Genomic DNA, 25,953 nt, shown 5'->3' with positions numbered 1-25,953 from the left:
CTCCCTGAGGGAGAGAGGGACTGAGAGACACCAGTCAGTGTACAGATATCTCCCTGATGGAGAGAGGGACTGAGAGACACCAGTCAGTGTACAGATATCACCCTGAGAGAGAGGGACTGAGAGACACCAGTCAGTGTACAGATATCTCCCTGAGAGAGAGGGACTGAGAGACACCAGTCCATGTACAGATATCTCCCTGAGAGAGAGGGACTGAGAGACCCAATCACTGTACAGATATCTCCCTGAGGGAGAGGGGACTGAGAGACACCAGTCAGTGTACAGATATCTCCCTGAGAGAGAGGGGACTGAGAGACACCAGTCAGTGTACAGATATCTCCATGAGAGAGGGGACTGAGAGACACCAGTCAGTGTACAGATATCTCCCTGAGAGAGAGGGACTGAGAGACACCAGTCAGTGTACAGATATCACCCTGAGGGAGAGGGACTGAGAGACACCAGTCAGTGTACAGATATCTCCCTGAGAGAGGGGACTGAGAGACACCAGTCAGTGTACAGATATCTCCCTGAGAGAGAGGGACTGAGAGACACCAGTCCGTGTACAGATATCTCCCTGATGGAGAGAGGGACTGAGAGACACCAGTCAGTGTACAGATATCTCCCTGAGGGAGAGAGGGACTGAGAGACACCAGTCAGTGTACAGATATCACCCTGAGAGAGAGGAGACTGAGAGACACCAGTCAGTGTACAGATATCTCCCTGAGAGAGAGGGGACTGAGAGACACCAGTCAGTGTACAGATATCACCCTGAGAGAGAGGGGACTGAGAGACACCAGTCAGTGTACAGATATCTCCCTGAGAGAGAGGGGACTGAGAGACACCAGTCAGTGTACAGATATCTCCCTGAGAGAGAGGGACTGAGAGACACCAGTCAGTGTACAGATATCTCCCTGAGAGAGAGGGGACTGAGAGACACCAGTCAGTGTACAGATATCTCCCTGAGAGAGAGGGACTGAGAGACACCAGTCAGTGTACAGATATCTCCCTGAGAGAGAGGGGACTGAGAGACACCAGTCAGTGTACAGATATCTCCCTGAGAGAGAGGGGACTGAGAGACACCAGTCAGTGTACAGATATCTCCCTGAGGGAGAGAGGGACTGAGAGACACCAGTCAGTGTACAGATATCTCCCTGAGAGAGAGGGGACTGAGAGACACCAGTCAGTGTACAGATATCTCCCTGAGAGAGAGGGACTGAGAGACCCAATCACTGTACAGATATCTCCCTGAGAGAGAGGGGACTGAGAGACACCAGTCAGTGTACAGATATCTCCCTGAGAGAGAGGGGACTGAGAGACACCAGTCCGTGTACAGATATCTCCCTGAGGGAGAGGGACTGAGAGACACCAGTCAGTGTACAGATATCTCCCTGAGAGAGAGGGACTGAGAGACACCAGTCAGTGTACAGATATCTCCCTGAGAGAGAGGGGACTGGGAGACACCAGTCAGTGTACAGATATCTCCCTGAGGGAGAGGGGACTGAGAGACACCAGTCAGTGTACAGATATCTCCCTGAGGGAGAGGGGACTGAGAGACACCAGTCAGTGTACAGATATCTCCCTGAGAGAGAGGGGACTGAGAGACACCAGTCAGTGTACAGATATCTCCCTGAGAGAGAGGGACTGAGAGACACCAGTCAGTGTACAGATATCTCCCTGAGAGAGAGGGGACTGAGAGACACCAGTCAGTGTACAGATATCACCCTGAGAGAGAGGGGACTGAGAGACACCAGTCAGTGTACAGATATCTCCCCGAGAGAGAGGGACTGAGAGACACCAGTCAGTGTACAGATATCTCCCTGAGAGAGAGGGACTGAGAGACACCAGTCAGTGTACAGATATCTCCCTGAGAGAGAGGGACTGAGAGACACCAGTCCGTGTACAGATATCTCCCTGAGAGAGAGGGACTGAGAGACACCAGTCAGTGTACAGATATCTCCCTGAGAGAGAGGGACTGAGAGACACCAGTCAGTGTACAGATATCTCCCTGAGGGAGAGGGGACTGAGAGACACCAGTCAGTGTACAGATATCTCCCTGAGAGAGAGGGACTGAGAGACACCAGTCAGTGTACAGATATCCATTCTGGCGTCTTTAACGTCCACCAGAAAGGCACTAAGGGCCTCGGTTTAAAGTCTCATCTGAAAGACGGCACCTCCGACTGTCGCAGACAATGCAGCACAGAAGGAGGCCGTTCTGCCCATTGTGCCTGGGCTAGCTCTTCATGGGAGCTCTCTTCTCTTGTCCAATTTCCCTGTAACTTTCCTGATTCTTTCCTTCCAAACCTCCGTCCATTCCTTTGAGATGTTACAGCCTCTGCCTCAGTCGCCCCTTGTGTTAAAGGCCATTCGGCCCATTGTGCCTGTACTGCCGCTGAGGAAAGATCTATCCAATTCGTCCTACTTTCCCTTTAGCCCTGCAAATTTTTCCCCTTCAAGTATTTATCCAATTCCCTTTCGAAAGTTATTCCCTTTCAGGCAGTGAATTCCAGATCAGAACAACTCGCTGCGTAAAAAATATCTCCTCATCTCCCCCTCTGGGTCTTTTCCCGATTATCTTAAATCCGTGTCCTTTGGTCACCGACCCTCCTGCCCACTGGAAACGGTTTCTCCTTATTTACTCCATCAAAACCCTTCCTGATTTTGAACCCCTCGATCAAATCTCCCCTTAACCTTCTCTGCTCTGAGGAGAACAATCCCAGATTCTCCAGTCTATCCACATAACTGGAGTCCCTCATCCCTGGAACCATTCTGGCAAATCTCCTCTGCACCCTCTCCGAGGCCTTCACATCCTTCCTAAAGTGCGGTGCCCAGAATTGGACACAATACTCCAACCAGTGTTTTATAAAGGTTTAGCACAACTTCCTTGCTTTTGGACGTGATTTTAAATGGGACAAACATGGGTTGGCAGCGAGCCGGGGACAGTAAAAAATGTTTAAATCTAAAACCCGCCCCCCAAGTCGCCCACTTCCGGTTTTCAAGGAGGCGGGACGAGGGGCAGGCGATTGACTAGCTCTTCGGAGGCGGGTCGGTCAGTGAATGCTTTCTAGGAGGCTGCGGGCCTCCATTTTTAACGTTTTTTTGTTTGCTTTTAACCCCTGGGGACCGGGATTCTGGAGCCTACTCCCTCACGCCATGTGAGAGGAGGCGAGAAGGCTCAGAACTGCAGGTCCGTGCCTTAAAAGCACAGCCAGAGGAGCGGGAGTGACCTCCCCAGGCTCAACGGGCCTAGCTGCAGCGGACCACGCCCCCTCCCCTACGATCTCCGACCCCCGAATTGACCCCTGACCCCGACGACTGACCCCCTGAACCCCCTAATGACTGAGCCCCCCGATGACCAACCCCCGCTGGATTCGGAGTCAGGATCGAGCCCCACCTCCCGGAGACCGCAACTCCGGACCATAAAACCCTCCCGCCCTGTGGGACTAACCCCCCGCCCTCCCCCTGCTATCGGCTGGGACAGAGATGGCTACGGCCATGGGGGGAGGGTCCACAACGTGGCCTGTCAGGCTGTTAATCTGCCTGCGGATCCTTCTGCTACTCCACACCGCACTCTGTCCCTCCACAACCTAAAGCATTTTCCCATCGAGACTCCCCCTCGCTAACTCTCCCAAAACGTCCGACTTCCCATTTCTTGGCGTCAAACCGTGCCCGTATTCTCTTGCTCATGGCCCCTAATTTGACAACGTCGGCAAATTTACCTTGTACTTGTGTCTAGATCACTTTGATTTTGGAAGAGAAGGGAGTTCCCTCGGGGGGGGGGGTGGGGCGGTGGACGGGTTGGTGGGTGACGGGCCATCAATAATAGAGAGTCACAAACAAATCCAATCGGGGAATTCAGGAGAAACTTCTTTACCCGCCATTTAACACTACTCTCTGTCATCAGCCGCTTACCCCATCCTCCAGCCGGGCAAATTTCATCTGGTGAGCCTTAATTTTTCATTTTGCAAGAAGCCTCTCATGTGGCACTTTATCAAGAGCCTTCTGTCTGACATCCGCCATTACCGCGCTCCCCCGGCGCTGCTCTGGGAGGGGCCGGCCTTAGATTATGGGCCCATGGAGCAGGGGGCTCGAGACCCAGCGCCGTCCCGGGTTGGAAGTCCCCGTCGGCCGACGGTCGAGGCAAAGTGATGGGGCGGGGGGCCGCGGTAACTCACCGTCGCTGGCAGCGGCCGGGATCTGGGAGGCTGCCGACTTGTAGCTGCCGCCGGTGCAGACAGACGGGGTCGAGCTCAGATGCATCTTCTCCGGCCGGGCGCCCGGCGACTTGCAGACGGGCGGCGGAGGTGGGAGCGACCCGGGCACGCTCTGGACGCAGCTCGACGCGGTGCCTCCGTTGACGTACAGGGAGGCCGCTCGCTTGGATCCCTTGTTGGTAGGGCCTGGGACTGGGCTGGGGCCGGAGCCTGGGTCTCCTGGCTGAGGTAGGGAGGTGACTGCACATCAGAGGAGAAGGAAGAGAAGAAAAAACACGAAGGGAGAGGTGGTGAGTAGAACATCAAGTGTGAGCATCAAACACTCCCAGGGCAGGTACAGGGTTAGATACAGAGTAAAGCTCCCTCTACACTGTCCCATCAAACACTCCCAGGGCAGGGACAGGGTTAGATACAGAGTAAAGCTCCCTCTACACTGTCCCATCAAACACTCCCAGGGCAGGTACAGGGTTAGATACAGAGTAAAGCTCCCTCTACACTGTCCCATCAAACACTCCCAGGGCAGGTACAGGGTTAGATACAGAGTAAAGCTCCCTCTACACTGTCCCATCAAACACTCCCAGGGCAGGTACAGGGTTAGATACAGAGTAAAGCTCCCTCTACACTGTCCCATCAAACACTCCCAGGGCAGGTACAGGGTTAGATACAGAGTAAAGCTCCCTCTACACTGTCCCATCAAACACTCCCAGGGCAGGTACAGGGTTAGATACAGAGTAAAGCTCCCTCTACACTGTCCCATCAAACACTGAAGGTTGTGGGGTATATCAGAGTGTTACAGTGAGGGGTGTGGGATATATCAGAGTGTTACAGTGAGGGGTGTGGGGTATATCAGAGTGTTACAGTGAGGGGTGTGGGATATATCAGAGTGTTACAGTGAGGGGTGTGGGATATATCAGAGTGTTACAGTGAGGGGTGTGGGATATATCAGAGTGTTACAGTGAGGGGTGTGGGATATATCAGAGTGTTACAGTGAGGGGTGTGGGGTATATCAGAGTGTTACAGTGAGGGGTGTGGGATATATCAGAGTGTTACAGTGAGGGGTGTGGGATATATCAGAGTGTTACAGTGAGGGGTGTGGGATATATCAGAGTGTTACAGTGAGGGGTGTGGGGTATATCAGAGTGTTGCAGTGAGGGGTGTGGGGTATATCAGAGTGTTACAGTGAGGGGTGTGGGGTATATCAGAGTGTTACAGTGAGGGGTGTGGGATATATCAGAGTGTTACAGTGAGGGGTGTGGGGTATATCAGAGTGTTGCAGTGAGGGGTGTGGGGTATATCAGAGTGTTACAGTGAGGGGTGTGGGGTATATCAGAGTGTTACAGTGAGGGGTGTGGGATATATCAGAGTGTTACAGTGAGGGGTGTGGGATATATCAGAGTGTTACAGTGAGGGGTGTGGGGTATATCAGAGTGTTGCAGTGAGGGGTGTGGGGTATATCAGAGTGTTACAGTGAGGGGTGTGGGGTATATCAGAGTGTTACAGTGAGGGGTGTGGGATATATCAGAGTGTTACAGTGAGGGGTGTGGGGTATATCAGAGTGTTACAGTGAGGGGTGTGGGGTATATCAGAGTGTTACAGTGAGGGGTGTGGGGTATATCCGTGTTACAGTGAGGGGTGTGGGATATATCAGAGTGTTACAGTGAGGGGTGTGGGATATATCAGAGTGTTACAGTGAGGGGTGTGGGGTATATCAGAGTGTTACAGTGAGGGGTGTGGGATATATCAGAGTGTTGCAGTGAGGGGTGTGGGGTATATCAGAGTGTTACAGTGAGGGGTGTGGGGTATATCAGATTGTTGCAGTGAGGGGTGTGGGATATATCAGAGTGTTACAGTGAGGGGTGTGGGGTATATCAGAGTGTTACAGTGAGGGGTGTGGGGTATATCAGAGTGTTGCAGTGAGGGGTGTGGGGTATATCAGAGTGTTACAGTGAGGGGTGTGGGATATATCAGAGTGTTACAGTGAGGGATGTGGGATATATCAGAGTGTTACAGTGAGGGGTGTGGGATATATCAGAGTATTACACTGAGGGGTGTGGGGTATATCAGAGTGTTACAGTGAGGGGTGTGGGGTATATCAGAGTGTTACAGTGAGGGGTGTGGGATATATCAGAGTGTTACAGTGAGGGGTGTGGGGTATATCAGAGTGTTACAGTGAGGGGTGTGGGATATATCAGAGTGTTACAGTGAGGGCTGTGGGATATATCAGAGTGTTACAGTGAGGGGTGTGGGATATATCAGAGTGTTACAGTGAGGGGTGTGGGATATATCAGAGTGTTACAGTGAGGGGTGTGGGATATATCAGAGTGTTACAGTGAGGGGTGTGGGATATATCAGAGTGTTACAGTGAGGGGTGTGGGATATATCAGAGTGTTACAGTGAGGGGTGTGGGGTATATCAGAGTGTTACAGTGAGGGGTGTGGGATATATCAGAGTGTTGCAGTGAGGGGTGTGAGGTATATCAGAGTGTTACAGTGAGGGGTGAGGGGTATATCAGAGTGTTACAGTGAGGGGTGTGGGATATATCAGAGTGTTACAGTGAGGGGTGTGGGATATATCAGAGTGTTACAGTGAGGGGTGAGGGATATATCAGAGTGTTACAGTGAGGGGTGTGGGGTATATCAGAGTGTTACAGTGAGGGGTGTGGGATATATCAGAGTGTTACAGTGAGGGGTGTGGGGTATATCAGAGTGTTACAGTGAGGGGTGTGGGGTATATCAGAGTGTTACAGTGAGGGGTGTGCGATATATCAGAGTGTTACAGTGAGGGGTGTGGGATATATCAGAGTGTTACAGTGAGGGGTGTGGGATATATCAGAGTGTTACAGTGAGGGGTGTGGGGTATATCAGAGTGTTACAGTGAGGGGTGTGGGATATATCAGAGTGTTACAGTGAGGGGTGTGGGGTATATCAGAGTGTTACAGTGAGGGGTGTGGGATATATCAGAGTGTTACAGTGAGGGGTGTGGGATATATCAGAGTGTTACAGTGAGGGGTGTGGGATATATCAGAGTGTTACAGTGAGGGGTGTGGGATATATCAGAGTGTTACAGTGAGGGCTGTGGGATATATCAGAGTGTTACAGTGAGGGGTGTGGGATATATCAGAGTGTTACAGTGAGGGGTGTGGGATATATCAGAGTGTTACAGTGAGGGGTGTGGGGTATATCAGAGTGTTACAGTGAGGGGTGTGGGATATATCAGAGTGTTACAGTGAGGGGTGTGGGATATATCAGAGTGTTACAGTGAGGGGTGTGGGGTATATCAGAGTGTTACAGTGAGGGGTGTGGGGTATATCAGAGTGTTACAGTGAGGGGTGTGGGATATATCAGAGTGTTACAGTGAGGGGTGTGGGATATATCAGAGTGTTACAGTGAGGGGTGTGGGGTATATCACAGTGATACAGTGAGGGGTGTGGGATATATCAGAGTGTTACAGTGAGGGGTGTGGGATATATCAGAGTGTTACAGTGAGGGGTGTGGGGTATATCAGAGTGTTACAGTGAGGGGGTGTGGGATATATCAGAGTGTTACAGTGAGGGGTGTGGGATATATCAGTGTGTTACAGTGAGGGGTGTGGGATATATCAGAGTGTTACAGTGAGGGGTGTGGGATATATCAGAGTGTTACAGTGAGGGGTGTGGGGTATATCAGAGTGTTACAGTGAGGGGTGTGGGATATATCAGAGTGTTACAGTGAGGGGTGTGGGGTATATCAGAGTGTTACAGTGAGGGGTGTGGGATATATCAGAGTGTTACAGTGAGGGGTGTGGGGTATATCAGTGTGTTCCAGTGAGGGGTGTGGGATATATCAGAGTGTTACAGTGAGGGGTGTGGGATATATCAGAGTGTTACAGTGAGGGGTGTGGGGTATATCAGAGTGTTACAGTGAGGGGTGTGGGATATATCAGAGTGTTACAGTGAGGGGTGTGGGATATATCAGAGTGTTACAGTGAGGGGTGTGGGATATATCAGAGTGTTACAGTGAGTGCCCCGACACTCCCCTGTTGCCGGTACTGAGGGAGCGCCGCCCTGTCGGAGGGGCCGTCTTTCGGGATGAGACGTTAAACCGAGGCCCCCGTCTGCCCTCTCAGACGGGACGTAAAAGATCCCATGGCCGCTATTGGAAGAAGAGCAGAGGGAGGAAGAGTTCTCCCCGGGGTCCTGGGGCCGATATTTATCCCTCGACCAACACTCACCCCAAAAATAAAATGGGTTCGCCTTGTGATTCCTTGCACTGGGATCTTGCTGTGTGACTCGGTCACCAAACCAGCAGTGATTGTGTTCCAATGTACTTTGCGGGATGTGAAAGGTTTCGACAGGATAAGGTGCAGTTTAATTGGAAGTCCGTCTTCCTGCACTCAGTGCTGATTGATCTGGTCACAGCCCCGTCTGGCAATTCCTTCCCCTCCCAACCTCTGCATGTCAGGCTTAATGGAACGGAAGAGACAGACAGAGGCTGACTGCCAGCACTCGTCCATTTAGCATCAATCTTCCTTAAAGCCCGGACTGAAGGCTCTGACTGATTCTCCCTCTCCCTCTCTCTCTCACACACTCTCCCTGGTTTCTCTTTCTCACTGATTTCCTGTTTCCCTCTCACACATGGAATCGTCTCTGTCTCAGTGTCTCTCACACACCCTCCTCTCCCTCTTTCACACATTCTCTCTCTCTCTCTCTCTTTCACACATTCTCTCTCTCTCTCTCTTTCACACATTCTCTCTCTCTTTCACACATTCTCTCTCTCTCTCTCTTTCACACATTCTCTCTCTCTTTCACACATTCTCTCTTTGTCTCTCTTTCACACATTCTATCTCTCTCTCTCTCTTTCACACATTCTCTCTCTCTCTCTCTTTCACACATTCTCTCTCTCTTTCACACATTCTCTCTCTCTCTCTTTCACACATTCTCTCTCTCTCTCTCTCTCTCTTTCACACATTCTCTCTCTCTCCCTCTTTCACACATTCTCTATCTCTCTCTTTCACACATTCTCTCTCTCTCTCTCTTTCACACATTCTCTATCTCTCTCTTTCACACAGTCTCTATCTCTCTCTCTTTTACACATTCTCTCTCTCTCTTTTACACATTCTCTCTCTCTCTCTTACACATTCTCTCTCTCTCTTACACATTCTCTATCTCTCTCTCTCTTTCACACTTTCTCTCTCTCACACACATTTTCTATCTCTCTCTCTCACATTCTCTCTCTCTCTCTCTTTCACAAATTCTCTCTATCTCTCTCTCTCTTTCACACATTCTCTATCTCTCTCTCTCTCTCTTTCACACATTCTCTTTTTTTTTATTTGTTCATGGGATGTGGGCGTCGCTGGCGAGGCCGGCATTTATTGCCCATCCCTAATTGCCCCTTGAGAAGGTGGTGGTGAGCCGCCTTCTTGAACCGCTGCAGTCCGTGTGGTGAAGGTTCTCCCACAGTGCTGTTAGGAAGGGAGTTCCAGGATTTTGACCCAGTGACGATGAAGGAACGGCCGATATATTTCCAAGTCGGGATGGTGTGTGACTTGGAGGGGAACGTGCAGGTGGTGTTGTTCCCATGTGCCTGCTGCTCTTGTCCTTCTAGGTGGTAGAGGTCGCGGGTTTGGGAGGTGCTGTCGAAGAAGCCTTGGCGAGTTGCTGCAGTGCATCCTGTGGATGGTACACACTGCAGCCACAGTGCGCCGGTGGTGAAGGGAGTGAATGTTTAGGGTGGTGGATGGGGTGCCAATCAAGCGGGCTGCTTTGTCCTGGACGGTGTCGAGCTTCTTGAGTGTTGTTGGAGCTGCACTCATCCAGGCAAGTGGAGAGTATTCCATCACACTCCTGACTTGTGCCTTGTAGATGGTGGAAAGGCTTTGGAGAGTCAGGAGGTGAGTCACTCGCTGCAGAATACCCAGCCTCTGACCTGCTCTTGTAGCCACAAGAGCTCTGTATCTTTCTCTCTGTCTCTCTCTATCTCTTTCACACATTCTCTATCTCTCTCTGCCTCTCTTTCACAAAAGAGCTGAATTCCAGAGGTGAGGCGAGAGTGACTGCCCTTGACATCAAGGCAGCATTTGACCGAGTGTGGCACCAAGGAGCCCGAGTAAAATTGAAGTCAATGGGAATCGGGGAAAACTCTCCAGTGGCTGGAGTCATACCTAGCACAAAGGAAGATGGTAGTGGTTGTTGAAGACCAATCATCTCAGCCCCAGGACATTGCTGCAGGAGTTCCTCAGGGCAGTGTCCTAGGCCCAACCATCTTCAGCTGCTTCATCAATGACCTTCCCTCCATCATAAGGTCAGAAATGGGGATGTTCGCTGATGATTGCACAGTGTTCAGTTCCATTCGCAACCCCTCAGATAATGAAGCAGTCCGTGCCTGCATGCAGCAAGACCTGGACAACATCCAGGCTTGGGCTCATAAGTGGCAAGTAACATTCGCGCCAGACAAGTGCCAGGCAATGACCATCTCCAACAAGAGAGAGTCTAACCACCTCCCCTTGACATTCAACGGCATTACCATCGCCGAATCCCCCACCATCAACATCCTGGGGGTCACCATTGACCAGAAACTTAACTGGACCAGCCACATAAATACTGTGGCTACAAGAGCAGGTCAGAGGCTGGGTGTTCTGCGGCGAGTGACTCACCTCCTGACTCCCCAAAGCCTTTCCACCATCTACAAGGCACAAGTCAGGAGTGTGATGGAATACTCTCCACTTGCCTGGATGAGTGCAGCTCCAACAACACTCAAGAAGCTCGACACCGTCCAGGACAAAGCAGCCCGCTTGATTGGCACCCCATCCACCACCCTAAACATTCACTCCCTTCACCACCGGCGCACTGTGGCTGCAGTGTGTACCATCCACAGGATGCACTGCAGCAACTCGCCAAGGCTTCTTCGACAGCACCTCCCAAACCCACGACCTCTACCACCTAGAAGGACAAGAGCAGCAGGTACATGGGAACAACACCACCTGCACGTTCCCCTCCAAGTCACACACCATCCCGACTTGGAAATATATCGGCCGTTCCTTCATCGTCGCTGGGTCAAAATCATGGAACTCCCTCCCAAACAGCACTGTGGGAGAACCGTCACCACACGGACTGCAGCGGTTCAAGAAGGCGGCTCACCACCACCTTCTCAAGGGGCAATTAGGGATGGGCAATAAATGCCGGCCTCGCTATTTCTCTCTCTCTCTTTCACACATTCTATCTCTCTCTCTGTCTCTCTTTTACACATTCTCTATCTCTCTCTCTCTTTCACACATTCTCTCTCTCTCTTTAACACATTCTATCTCTCTCTGTCTCTCTTTTACACATTCTCTATCTCTCTCTCTCTCTCTTTCACATATCCTCTGTCTATCTTTCACACATTCTCTCTCTCTCTCTCTTTCACACATTCTCTCTCTCTCTCTTTCACACATTCTCTCTCTCTCTCTCTCTCTTTCACACATTCACTCTCTCTCTCTTTCACACATTATCTCTCTCTCTCTCTTTCACACATTCTCTCTCTCACTCTCTTTCACACATTCTCTATCTCTCTCTCTCTCTTTCACACATTCTCTATCTCTCTCTCTTTCACACATTCTCTCTCTCTCTTTCACCCATTCTCTCTCTCTCTCTTTCACACATTCTCTCTCTCTCTCTTTCACACATTCTCTCTCTCTTTCACACATTCTCTCTCTTTTTCACACATTCTCTCTCTCTGTCTCTTTCACACATTCTCTCTCTCTCTTTCACACATTCTCTCTCTCTCTTTCACACATTCTCTCTCTATCTCTCTCTCTTTCACACGTTCTCTCTCTCTCTCTCTTTCACATATCCTCTATCTCTCTCTCTTTCACACATTCTTATCCCTCTCTCTCTCTTTCACACATTCTCTCTCTCTCTTTCACACATTCTCTATCTCTTTCACACATTCTCTCTCTCTCTCGCAAATCGTCCGGCTCAGCTGCGAAGCCCCACGTGGTGGAATTCCCCAGCCTGACGCCCACTGTCAGAGTTGAGGTAACCTGGGTGAGGGGTCTTCAGTCCTTGACTCCTCAAACCCACACAGAGCGGGACGATCCCAGGGGAGATTTACTCTCGGAAAGGGGGCCCGGATGGTTGCAAGAATGCAGGACGGGGACGGGGGAGCAAGGGGGGCTGTACTTTTACCTAGCTGTGTCACCGAAGTTTGTCCTTCTTGACTCGGGAGCAGCCGAGAACTCTCGTTGGTGCTGAACTCGTCTCCGGCGAGGGAGCGCTGTCTGTTGGATGGGTGGCCATCTCCGCCCCTGTCTTTTGGGGAAAGAGAGGAGAGAACGGAGAGCAAATCAACAGGTTCCTTGTAATTCTCGGTTCCCCTAACGGATAGGGCAAATCGCATCCCCCGATTCCCATCGCTCCGCCATTGGCGGCCGTGCCTTCAGCTGCCTCGGCCCTGAGCTCTGGAATTCCCTCCCTAAACCTCTCCGCCTCTCTCTCTCCTCCTTTAAGACGCTCCTTAAAACCTCCCTCTTTGACCAAGCTTTTGGTCACCTGTCCTAATATGTCCAGATGTGGCTCGGTGTGAAATTTTGTCGGATTTACTTAATCTCTCCTCATGCAACAATCCCGCCATCTCAGGAATCTGGTGAACCTTTGTTGCACTCCCTCTGTGGCAAGTCTATCCTTTCTTAGGTAAGGAGACCAAAATTGTACACAATACTCCAGGTGCAGTGGTTCAAGAAGGCGGCTCACCGCCACCTTCTCAAGGAGCAGCTAGGGAACGAGCGATAAATGCCAGCCTTGCCAGCGATGCCCGCATCCCGAGAATGAATGATTTGTTTTTTAAAAAGTCACTTTGTTCCTCCCGAACCTCCTACACCTCCCACATATCACGTCTCAAATTACTCAGATACTGTATCCCAAATTGGATCATGTGGAGCAGAATATCCAGCAGAGACCAGTTGGGCTGAATGGCCTGTTCCTCGATGTAACTCTATGGATTATTTGCAGATAATAAAGGTACGTGGAGTGAGGGGAGAGTGGGATTAGACTGGGTGGGATATTAAAGGGGACGGGGAGTGAGGGGAGAGTGGGATTAGACTGGGTGGGATATTAAAGGGTACGGGGAGCGAGGGGGAGAGTGGGATTAGACTGGGTGGGATATTAAAGGGGAAGGGGAGCGAGGGGGAGAGTGGGATTAGACTGGGTGGGATATTAAAGGGGACGGGGAGTGAGGGGGAGAGTGGGATTAGACTGGGTGGGATATTAAAGGGGACGGGGAGTGAGGGGGAGAGTGGGATTAGGCTGGGTGGGATATTAAAGGGTACGGGGAGTGAGGGGGAGAGTGGGATTAGACTGGGTGGGATATTAAAGGGTACGTGGAGTGAGGGGAGAGTGGGATTAGACTGGGTGGGATATTAAAGGGGACGGGGAGTGAGGGGGAGAGTGGGATTAGACTGGGTGGGATATTAAAGGGTACGTGGAGTGAGGGGAGAGTGGGATTAGACTGGGTGGGATATTAAAGGGGACGGGGAGTGAGGGGGAGAGTGGGATTAGACTGGGTGGGATATTAAAGGGTACGGGGAGTGAGGGGGAGAGTGGGATTAGACTGGGTGGGATATTAAAGGGTACGGGGAGTGAGGGGAGAGTGGGATTAGACTGGGTGGGATATTAAAGGGGACGGGGAGTGAGGGGGGAGAGTGGGATTAGACTGGGTGGGATATTAAAGGGTACGGGGAGTGAGGGGGAGAGTGGGATTAGGCTGGGTGGGATATTAAAGGGTACGGGGAGCGAGGGGGAGAGTGGGATTAGACTGGGTGGGATATTAAAGGGGAAGGGGAGCGAGGGGGAGAGTGGGATTAGACTGGGTGGGATATTAAAGGGGACGGGGAGTGAGGGGGAGAGTGGGATTAGACTGGGTGGGATATTAAAGGGGACGGGGAGTGAGGGGGAGAGTGGGATTAGACTGGGTGGGATATTAAAGGGGACGGGGAGTGAGGGGGAGAGTGGGATTAGACTGGGTGGGATATTAAAGGGTACGGGGAGTGAGCGGGAGAGTGGGATTAGACTGGGTGGGATATTAAAGGGGACGGGGAGTGAGGGGGAGAGTGGGATTAGACTGGGTGGGATATTAAAGGGGACGGGGAGTGAGGGGGAGAGTGGGATTAGACTGGGTGGGATATTAAAGGGGACGGGGAGTGAGGGGGGAGAGTGGGATTAGACTGGGTGGGATATTAAAGCGTACGGGGAGTGAGGGGGAGAGTGGGATTAGACTGGGTGGGATATTAAAGGGGACGGGGAGTGAGGGGGAGAGTGGGATTAGACTGGGTGGGATATTAAAGGGGACGGGGAGTGAGCGGGAGAGTGGGATTAGACTGGGTGGGATATTAAAGGGGACGGGGAGTGAGGGGGAGAGTGGGATTAGACTGGGTGGGATATTAAAGGGTACGGGGAGTGAGGGAGAGAGTGGGATTAGACTGGGTGGGATATTAAAGGGGACGGGGAGTGAGGGAGAGAGTGGGATTAGACTGGGTGGGATATTAAAGGGTACGGGGAGTGAGGGGAGAGAGTGGGATTAGACTGGGTGGGATATTAAAGGGGACGGGGAGTGAGGGGGAGAGTGGGATTAGACTGGGTGGGATATTAAAGGGGACGGGGAGCGAGGGGGAGAGTGGGATTAGACTGGGTGGGATATTAAAGGGTACGGGGAGTGAGGGGGGAGAGTGGGATTAGACTGGGTGGGATATTAAAGCGTACGGGGAGTGAGGGGGAGAGTGGGATTAGACTGGGTGGGATATTAAAGGGGAAGGGGAGCGAGGGGGAGAGTGGGATTAGACTGGGTGGGATATTAAAGGGGACGGGGAGTGAGGGGGAGAGTGGGATTAGACTGGGTGGGATATTAAAGGGGACGGGGAGTGAGGGGGAGAGTGGGATTAGACTGGGTGGGATATTAAAGGGGACGGGGAGTGAGGGGGAGAGTGGGATTAGACTGGGTGGGATATTAAAGGGGACGGGGAGTGAGGGGGAGAGTGGGATTAGACTGGGTGGGATATTAAAGGGGACGGGGAGTGAGGGGGAGAGTGGGATTAGACTGGGTGGGATATTAAAGGGGACGGGGAGTGAGGGGGAGAGTGGGATTAGACTGGGTGGGATATTAAAGGGGACGGGGAGTGAGGGGGAGAGTGGGATTAGACTGGGTGGGATATTAAAGGGGACGGGGAGTGAGGGGGAGAGTGGGATTAGACTGGGTGGGATATTAAAGGGGACGGGGAGTGAGGGGGAGAGTGGGATTAGACTGGGTGGGATATTAAAGGGGACGGGGAGTGAGGGGGGAGAGTGGGATTAGACTGGGTGGGATATTAAAGGGGACGGGGAGTGAGGGAGAGAGTGGGATTAGACTGGGTGGGATATTAAAGGGGACGGGGAGTGAGGGGGAGAGTGGGATTAGACTGGGTGGGATATTAAAGGGGACGGGGAGTGAGGGGGAGAGTGGGATTAGACTGGGTGGGATATTAAAGGGGACGGGGAGTGAGGGGGAGAGTGGGATTAGACTGGGTGGGATATTAAAGGGGACGGGGAGTGAGGGGGAGAGTGGGATTAGACTGGGTGGGATATTAAAGGGGACGGGGAGTGAGGGGGGAGAGTGGGATTAGACTGGGTGGGATATTAAAGGGGACGGGGAGTGAGGGAGAGAGTGGGATTGGACTGGGTGGGATATTAAAGGGGACGGGGAGTGAGGGGGAGAGTGGGATTGGACTGGGTGGGATATTAAAGGGGACGGGGAGTGAGGGGGAGAGTGGGATTAGACTGGGTGGGATATTAAAGGGGACGGGGAGTGAGGGGGAGAGTGGGATTAGACTGGGTGGGATATTAAAGGGTACGGGGAGTGAGGGGGAGAGTGGGATTAGACTGGGTGGGATATTAAAGGGGACGGGGAGTGAGGGGGAGAGTGGGATTAGACTGGGTGGGATATTAAAGGGGACGTGGAGTGAGGGGGAGAGTGGGATTGGACTGGGTGGGATATTAAAGGGGACGGGGAGTGAGGGGGAGAGTGGGATTAGACTGGGTGGGATATTAAAGGGTACGGGGAGTGAGGGGGGAGAGTGGGATTAGGCTGGGTGGGATATTAAAGGGTACGGGGAGTGAGGGGGAGAGTGGGATTAGACTGGGTGGGATATTAAAGGGGACGGGGAGTGAGGGGGAGAGTGGGATTAGGCTGGGTGGGATATTAAAGGGTACGGGGAGTGAGGGGGAGAGTGGGATTAGACTGGGTGGGATATTAAAGGGGACGGGGAGTGAGGGGGAGAGTGGGATTAGACTGGGTGGGATATTAAAGGGTACGGGGAGTGAGGGGGGAGAGTGGGATTAGACTGGGTGGGATATTAAAGGGGACGGGGAGTGAGGGGGAGAGTGGGATTAGGCTGGGTGGGATATTAAAGGGGACGGGGAGTGAGGGGGAGAGTGGGATTAGACTGGGTGGGATATTAAAGGGGACGGGGAGTGAGGGGGAGAGTGGGATTAGACTGGGTGGGATATTAAAGGGGACGGGGCGTGAGGGGGAGAGTGGGATTAGACTGGGTGGGATATTAAAGGGGACGGGGCGTGAGGGGGAGAGTGGGATTAGACTGGGTGGGATATTAAAGGGGACGGGGAGTGAGGGGGAGAGTGGGATTAGGCTGGGTGGGATATTAAAGGGGACGGGGAGTGAGGGGGAGAGTGGGATTAGACTGGGTGGGATATTAAAGGGGACGGGGAGTGAGGGGGAGAGTGGGATTAGGCTGGGTGGGATATTAAAGGGGACGGGGAGTGAGGGGGAGAGTGGGATTAGACTGGGTGGGATATTAAAGGGGACGGGGAGTGAGGGGGAGAGTGGGATTCGACTGGGTGGGATATTAAAGGGTACGGGGAGTGAGAGGGAGAGAGGGATTAGACTGGGTGGGATAGTAAAGGGTATGGGGAGTGAACAGGAGAGTGGGATTAGACTGGGTGGGATATTAAAGGGGACGGGGAGTGAGGGGGAGAGTGGGATTACACTGGGTGGGATATTAAAGGGGACGGGGAGTGAGGGGGAGAGTGGGATTAGGCTGGGTGGGATATTAAAGGGGACGTGGAGTGAGGGGTAGAGTGGGATTAGACTGGGTGGGATATTAAAGGGGACGGGGAGTGAGGGGGAGAGTGGGATTCGACTGGGTGGGATATTAAAGGGGACGGGGAGTGAGGGGGGAGAGTGGGATTAGACTGGGTGGGATATTAAAGGGGACGGGGAGTGAGGGGGAGAGTGGGATTAGACTGGGTGGGATATTAAAGGGGACGGGGAGTGAGGGGGAGAGTTGAAGAAATCTTCGAACCTTCAGTCCACTCCCCCCAACTTCCTTTGCCCTCTCCCCCCACCCCTCCCTCGCCTTGTCTGCTCGAGCTGTTATCCTGGAAGTCGCCCTAGCTCGGGATCCATTGGGATTCTGCATCTGCCGCCGACCAGGTTTTGCCATTGCAGAGAAGAAGGCGCCAAGACGACACTCACCATCGCGCGCGCCGTCCCCCTCAGAGTCGGGTTGGGATTTCAGTCCCGGGGAGAGGACGAGGCCGATCTCAAGCTCCGACATCTGGGGGCTGCTTAATGGACGTGGAAGGGAATCAGCCCAGCGGAGCAGCCGAGTGGAACAGCCAGCGCCCTGTGAACAGAAAGAGGGAGCGGGAGATCCAGGACGGTCCGTAAAAGGACCGCATCTTTCACTGACGATCCACTTGTGTATTTCCTTTCGCCTCCAGTAACCATGCCAACCGTCTCTCTCCCTCCCCTGGCTGAATATTCCCAGGAGCGTTAACATTATTTTATTACTTTCGAGGCACACTGGGAGCCCAGGATTGGCAACTCTGACTTTCTTTCCACAGCCTCAGGCCCCTCCATTTTATACCTCCTCCGTCACGCCGTCTCCGTCACGCCTTCCCCCTCACGCCTTCCCCGTCACGTATTCTCCGTCACGCCTTCCCCGTCACACCTTCTCCGTCACGCTTTCTCCGTCACGTATTCTCCGTCACACCTTCCCCGTCACGTATTCTCCGTCACACCTTCTCCGTCACGCCTTCCCCATCACGCCTTCTCGGACACGCATTCTCCGTCACGCCTTCCCCGTCACGCCTTCCCCGTCCCACCGTCTCCGTCACACCTTCCCCGTCACACCATCTCCGTCACACCTTCCCTGTCACGCCATCTCCGTCACACCTTCCCCGTCACGCCGTCTCCGTCACGCCGTCTCCGTCACGCCTTCTCCGTCACGCCTTCTCCGTCACACCGTCTCCGTCACGCTTTCTCCGTCACACCGTCTCCTTCACGCCTTCTCTGTCACACCGTCTCCGTCACGCCTGCTCCGTCACGCCTTCTCCGTCACACCTTCCCCGTCACACCGTCTCCGTCACACATCTCCATCACGCCGCCTCGGTCACACCTTCCCCGTCACACCGTCTCCGTCACGCTTTCTCCATCACACCATCTCCTTCACGCCTGCTCTGTCACACCATCTCCGTCACGCCTTCTCCGTCACACCGTCTCCGTCACGCTGTCTCCGTCACGCCGTCTCCGTCACGCCTCCTCCGTCACACCTTCCCCGTCACGCCTTCCCCATCACACCTTCCCCTTCACACCATCTCCTTCACACCATCTCTGTCACGCCTTCCCCGTCACACCTTCTCCGTCACGCCTTCCCCGTCATGCCTTCGCCGTCATGCCTTCCCCGTCACACCTTCTCCGTCATGACTTCCCCGTCATGCCTCCTCCGTCACGCCGTCTCCGTCACGCCTTCCCCGTCACGCCTGCTCCGTCATGCCTTCTCCGTCACGCTTTCTCCGTCACGCCGTCTCCGTCACGCCTTCTCCGTCACACCTTCCCCGTCACACCTCCTCGGTCATGCCTTACCCGTCACGCCGTCTCCGTCACACCTTCTCCGTCACACCTTCCCCGTCACACCTCCTCGGTCATGCCTTACCCGTCACGCCTTCTCCGTCATGCCTCTTCCGTCACGCTTTCTCCGTCATGCCTTCTCCGTCACGCCTTCTCCATCACACCGTCCCGGTCACGCCTCCTCTGTCACATATTCCCCATCACGCTTTCTCCGTCTCGCCTTCTCCGTCACACCTTCCCCGTCACGCCGTCTCCGTCACGCCTTCTCCGTCACGCCTGCTCCGTCACGCCTGCTCCGTCACGCCTGCTCCATCACACCTTCCCCGTCACACCGTCTCCGTCACACATCTCCATCACGCCGCCTCGGTCACACCTTCCCCGTCACACCGTCTCCGTCACACATCTCCATCACGCCGCCTCGGTCACGCCTTCTCCGTCACACCGTCTCCGTAACGCCTCTTCCGTCACACCTTCCCCGTCATGCCTTCTCTGTCACGCCTCCTCCATCACGGCTTCCCTGTCACATTTTCTCTGTCACGCCTTCTCCGTCATGCCTCCTCCGTCACACCTTCCCCGTCACGCCTTCCCCGTCACGCCTTCCCCATCACGCCTTCCCCTTCACACCATCTCCGTCACGCCTCCTCCATCACACGTTCTCCATCACGGCTTCCCCGTCACGCCTCCTCCATCACACGTTCTCCGTCACGCCTTCCCCGTCACGCCTTCCCCGTCACGCCTTCCCCATCACGCCTTCCCCATCACGCCTTCCCCTTCACACCATCTCCGTCACACCTCCTCCGTCATGCCTTCTCCGTCACGCCATCTCCGTCACGCCTTCCCCGTGACGCCTGCTCCGTCACGCCTTCTCCGTCACGCCGTCTCCGTCACGCCTACTCCGTCACACCTTCCCCATCACACCTCCTCGGTCACGCCTTACCCGTCACGCCTTCTCCGTCATGCCTTCTCCATCACACCGTCCCGGTCACGCCTCCTCTGTCACGTATTCCCCATCACGCTTTCTCCGTCTCGCCTTCTCCGTCACACCTTCCCCGTCACGCCTTCTGTGTCACGCCTTCCCCGTCACGCCATCTCCGTCACGCCTTCTCCGTCACGCCTTCTCCGTCACACCTTCCCCATCACGCTTTCTCCGTCACGCTTTCTCCGTCACGCCTTCTCCGTCAAACCTTCCCCGTCACGCCTTCCCCGTCACGCCTTCCCCGTCACACCATCCCCATCACGCCTTCCCCGTCACGCCTTCCCCGTCACGCCCCCTCCGTCACACCATCCCATTCACGCCTTCCCCGTCACGCCCCCTCCGTCAAACCATCCCCATCACGCCTTCCCCGTCACGCCTTCCCCGTCACGCCCCCTCCGTCATAGTTTTCCGTCAAACTTTCTCCATCCAACGTTTCTGGTCACACTCTCGCTGTCACATTTTTTCCATGACACCTGCTCAGTTACACTTTGCCGATAATCTCCCCATTATTATAAAACAACACATCATCCCCAGTCTCCACACTGTCCCATCAAACACTCCCAGGGCTGGTACAGGGTTAGATACAGAGTAAAGCTCCCTCTACACTGTCCCATCAAACACTCCCAGGGCAGGAACAGGGTTAGATACAGAGTAAAGCTCCCTCTACACTGTCCCATCAAACACTCCCAGGGCAGGTACAGGGTTAGATACAGAGTAAAGCTCCCTCTACACTGTCCCATCAAACACTCCCAGGGCTGGTACAGGGTTAGATACAGAGTGAAGCTCCCTCTACACTGTCCCATCAAACACTCCCAGGGCTGGTACAGGGTTAGATACAGAGTGAAGCTCCCTCTACACTGTCCCATCAAACACTCCCAGGGCAGGTACAGGGTTAGATACAGAGTAAAGCTCCCTCTACACTGTCCCATCAAACACTCCCAGGGCTGGTACAGGGTTAGATACAGAGTGAAGCTCCCTCTACACTGTCCCATCAAACACTCCCAGGGCAGGTACAGGGTGAGATACAGAGTGAAGCTCCCTCTACACTGTCCCATCAAACACTCCCAGGGCAGGTACAGGGTTAGATACAGAGTAAAGCTCCCTCTACACTGTCCCATCAAACACTCCCAGGGCAGGTACAGGGTTAGATACAGAGTAAAGCTCCCTCTACACTGTCCCATCAAACACTCCCAGGGCTGGTACAGGGTTAGATACAGAGTAAAGCTCCCTCTACACTGTCCCATCAAACACTCCCAGGGCAGGTACAGGGTTAGATACAGAGTAAAGCTCCCTCTACACTGTCCCATCAAACACTCCCAGGGCAGGTACAGGGTTAGATACAGAGTAAAGCTCCCTCTACACTGTCCCATCAAACACTCCCAGGGCAGGTACAGGGTTAGATACAGAGTAAAGCTCCCTCTACACTGTCCCGTCAAACACTCCCAGGGCAGGCACAGGGTTAGATACAGAGTAAAGCTCCCTCTACACTGTTCCATCAAACACTCCCAGGGCAGGTACAGGGTTAGATACAGAGTAAAGTTCCCTCTACACTGTCCCATCAAACACTCCCAGGGCAGGTACAGGGTTAGATACAGAGTAAAGCTCCCTCTACACTGTCCCATCAAACACTCCCAGGGCAGGTAAAAGAGAGGGGGAGAGTGGGATTAGTTTGGGGATTGATACAGGGCTATGGGGAGAGAGCAGGGCAGTGGGATTAGTTTGGGGATTGATACAGGGCTATGGGGAGAGAGCGGGGCAGTGGGATTAGTTTGGGGATTGATACAGGACTATGGGGAGAGAGTGGGGCAGTGGGATTAGTTTGGGGATTGATACAGGGCTATGGGGAGAGAGCGGGGCAGTGGGATTAGTTTGGGGATTGATACAGGGCTATGGGGAGAGAGTGGGGCAGTGGGATTAGTTTGGGGATTGATACAGGGCTATGGGGAGAGAGTGGGGCAGTGGGATTAGTTTGGGGATTGATACAGGGCTATGGGGAGAGAGCGGGGCAGTGGGATTAGTTTGGGGATTGATACAGGGCTATGGGGAGAGAGTGGGGCAGTGGGATTAGTTTGGGGATTGATACAGGGCTATGGGGAGAGAGTGGGGCAGTGGGATTAGTTTGGGGATTGATACAGGGCTATGGGGAGAGAGTGGGGCAGTGGGATTAGTTTGGGGATTGATACAGGGCTATGGGGAGAGAGTGGGGCAGTGGGATTAGTTGAAACACACACAACAGGAAAATCGGTCTCCTTCGGTGGCACCAGTTTTCAATTTGGTTCATGTCTGGAGTTTCTCAGACACCGCTCTGAGTCAGCCCAGCATCGTTCTGGGCCATCACTGATATCGTGAATTAAATGCAGATATTTTCCTTCTGATGGTCTTTTGTCCTTAATAGATTGCCTTTCAAACCTTCCTGCATGTTAATACTCTGCGCAAATACTGACACACTCCCGGGGACCCCCTGTAAATACTGACACACTCCCGGGGACCCCCTGTAAATACTGACACACTCCCGGGGACCCCCTGTAAATACTGACACACTCCCCGGGGACCCCCTGTAAATACTGGCACACTCCCCGGGGACCCCCTGTAAATACTGACACATTCCCCGGGGACCCCCTGTAAATACTGACACACTCCCCGGGGACCCCCTGTAAATACCGACACACTCCCCGGGGACCCCCTGTAAATACTGACACACTCCCCGGGGACCCCCTGTAAATACTGACACACTCCCCGGGGACCCCCTGTAAATACTGACACACTCCCGGGGACCCCCTGTAAATACTGACACACTCCCGGGGACCCCCTGTAAATACTGACACACTCCCCGGGGACCCCCTGTAAATACTGACACACTCCCCGGGGACCCCCTTTTAATATCTCTCCCTCTGTGTGATCTGTAGCTTCTATCTGCCCTGCCCTGGACAGGTTGAACCCCAAAGGGTCTCACAAATTCCCTTACGGACTGCCCCCCACCCTCTCCCCCAGGTCTGTGGACCCCACCCCACCTGATAACCAAACAGTCAAATCATTGAACCTTTTAATGAGAATTTGCAGCTCGCTGAAGAAGCATTCCTCCCAGATGCTGTTAAAGCCGTGCCAATATATATTCTGTGGTCTGTGTGTAGCATTCCCCAGGGGAAGTTTCATTCCAGGTTTGCCAACTTTGCAAATGTTCAAAGTAAAATACATCCGATGTCATCATGCAAAGAATTTAATTGTTTCAGCAGCAGGAAAACCACATGGAAAATGCCACGGACAATTCACCTCTCTCTCTCTCCCCCTCTCTGTTACTCCCTCTCTCCCCTCTCTCTCTCTCCCCCTCTCTGTTACTCCCTCTCTCTCTCCCCCTCTCTGTTACTCCCTCTCTCCCCTCTCTCTCTCTCCCCCTCTCTGTTACTCCCTCTCTCTCTCCCCCCCTCTCTGTTACTCCCTCTCTCCCCTCTCTCTCTCTCCCCCTCTCTGTTACTCCCTCTCTCTCTCTCTCTCCCCCTCTATGTTACTCCCTCTCTCTCTCTCCCCCCTCTCTGTTACTCCCTCTCTCCCCTCTCTCTCTCTCCCCCTCTCTGTTACTCTCTCTCTCTCTCCCTCTCTATCTCTCCCCCTCTCTGTCTCTCTCTCTCTCTCAGTCTCTCTGAATCTCTCTGTCTCTCTCTGTCACTGTCTCTGTCTCTCCCTCTCTGTCCCTCAGTCTCTCTCTCTCTCCCTCTCTGTCTCTCTCTCTCTCTGTCTCTCCCTCTCAGTCTCTCTCAGTCTCTCCCTCTCTTTGTCTGTCTCTCTCTCTGTCTCTTTCTCTCTGTCTGACTCTCTCTCTGCCTCTATCTCCATCTCTCTCTGCCTCTAACTCTCTATCGCTCTCTCTATCTCTCTGTCCTTCTCTCTCTCTCAGTCTCTCTCTCTCTGTCTCCCTCTCTCTGTCTCTCTCTCAGTCTCTCTATCTCTCTCTCTGTCTCTGTCTCTATCTCTCTCTCTCTACCTGTCCCTGTCTCTCTCTCCCTCTCTCTCTCTCTCTCTCCCTCTCTCTATCTCTCTCTCTCTACCTGTCCCTGTCTCCAAGTTCTGTATCTTGCTTCCCATTTCCATAAAAACAGACACCAGGAAATGGCCATGAAAAGCTTGTCGAACGAAATAACATTCTTTAAAATAAATTCTCCGCAAATACCCTCACCTTTCACTCCCGGAGCTGCAGAGCTCTGTGCACATGAAAAAAGAAATCCTTCCTTTCTTTTTTGGTTTGTCTGGTTGTGTCTGTTCACTTTTTCTTCGGAGAAATGTTTTGCTCGGTGCCTTCTTGTCTGTGCGAGTTACGAACGGAGAGATGGTTAGTCCCTTGTGTGTGTGTGTGTGTCTCTCTCTCTCTGTCTCTCTGTCTCTCTCTCCTGTGTGTGTGCCTCTCTTTCTCTCTCTCTCTCTGTCCCCCTCTGTCTCTCTGCTGCCTCTCTCCCTGTCGGTCTCTCTCTCGCTCTGTCTTTCTCCTTTCTCTCTGCGTGTGTCTCCCACTCTGTCTCTCTCCTATGTGTGTGTGTCTCTCTCTCTCTCTATCTGAGTGTGTGTGTGTCTCTTCCACTCTGTCTCTCTCCTGTCTGTGTGTCTCTCTCTGTCGCTCTCTCTCTCTGTCTCTGTGTCCCCCTCTCTCTCTCTCTCTCTGTCCCCCTCTCCCTCCTGTCTCTCTCTGTCGCTCCTGTCTCTCTCTCTGTCTCTGTCTCTCTGTTCCCCCTCTCTCTCTCTTTATCTCTCTTTGTCGCTCTCTCTGTCTCTCTCTGCCTCTCTCTCTTTCTCTGCCTCTCTGTCCCCCTCTCTCTCTCTTTATCTCTCTCTGTCCTCCTCGCTCTCCTGTCTCTCTCTGCCTCTCTCTCTGTCCCCCTCTCTCTCTCTCTCTCTCTCTGTCCCCCTCCCTCTCTCTCTATCCCCCTCTGCCTCTCTCTCTATCCCCCTCTCTCTCTCTCTGTCTCTCTCTCTCTATCCCCCTCTATCTCTCTTTCCCTGTCTCTCTCTCTCTCTCTCTCTCTCCCTCTCCTGCCTGTGTAGATTAGAGCTGGACCAGGCTCCCTGCCCAGGTTCAGCTGAAGTGAGGCAGCATGGACAGCATCCAGACTGTGGGAAGGAAGCAGGAGGAGGTGAGCTCTCGCTGAGCCAGCCTCACCCTCCTCTCAGATCAGCTTGTGTCTGGGGCTGTCCTGGTGCTTTGTATTCTGGAGGGCGAGAGGCGGGAGGGGGAGAGAGATAGACAGAGAGGGAGCGCTTTTAAATGGGCTGGCTTAACTCCAGTCAACATTAAAGGAACTTTTTTCTACTCCTTGTCGTAAGCCAGTGTTTACCCAGCGCAAATCGTCTCCCCGACGTTACAACAGGGACCACACTACTTCATTGGCCGTGAAGGGCTGAGAGACGTCCTGAGGTGGAGAAAGGGGGCTGGAGAAACGGGAGATCGTTCTCTCCAAGAGGATCAATGACGTATTGACAGCAGTTGGCCAGAGGAGGGCAGGGCTGAGCAGAGTGCGGCGTCTCGGTGCTGGGCACGGTGCGGCGTCTCGGTGCTGGGCGCGGTGCGGCGTCTCGGTGCTGGGCGCGGTGCGGCGACTCGGTGCTGGGCGCGGTGCGGCGTCTCGGGGCTGGGCGCGGTGCGGCGTCTCGGGGCTGGGCACGGTGCGGCGTCTCGGGGCTGGGCGCGGTGCGGCGTCTCGGGGCTGGGCGGGGTGCGGCGTCTCGGTGCTGGGCGCGGTGCGGCGTCTCGGGGCTGAGCAGAGTGCGGCGTCTCGGGGCTGGGCGCGGTGCGGCGACTCGGTGCTGGGCGCGGTGCGGCGTCTCGGTGCTGGGCACGGTGCGGCGTCTCGGTGCTGGGCACGGTGAGGCGTCTCGGTGCTGGGCACGGTGCGGCGTCTCGGGGCTGAGCAGAGTGCGGCGTCTCGGGGCTGGG

General features: G+C 53.8%; 1 protein-coding gene across 2 annotated transcripts in view; it reads right to left on the bottom strand.

Moving 5' to 3' along the window:
• Window positions 1–24,746, bottom strand: part of LOC137313850 (myoD family inhibitor-like) — a 57,284-nt gene extending 32,538 nt beyond the window's left edge. For both annotated transcript variants that reach the window (XM_067979597.1, XM_067979598.1), the window contains exons 1-4: window positions 24,205–24,746; window positions 17,681–17,831; window positions 12,349–12,471; window positions 4,170–4,448 (exon numbers count right to left, since the gene is read on the bottom strand). In XM_067979597.1, the coding sequence (XP_067835698.1) occupies window positions 4,170–4,448; window positions 12,349–12,471; window positions 17,681–17,762 (484 nt within the window). In that variant the 5' untranslated portion in view covers window positions 17,763–17,831; window positions 24,205–24,746. The remainder of the gene's footprint in view (window positions 1–4,169; window positions 4,449–12,348; window positions 12,472–17,680; window positions 17,832–24,204) is intronic.
• Window positions 24,747–25,953: the final 1,207 nt, after the last annotated feature.

Source organism: Heptranchias perlo, unplaced genomic scaffold (genome assembly GCF_035084215.1).
Source record: "Heptranchias perlo isolate sHepPer1 unplaced genomic scaffold, sHepPer1.hap1 HAP1_SCAFFOLD_489, whole genome shotgun sequence".
NCBI lineage: Eukaryota > Metazoa > Chordata > Chondrichthyes > Hexanchiformes > Hexanchidae > Heptranchias > Heptranchias perlo.
This window is presented reverse-complemented; position numbering and strand designations above follow the sequence as displayed.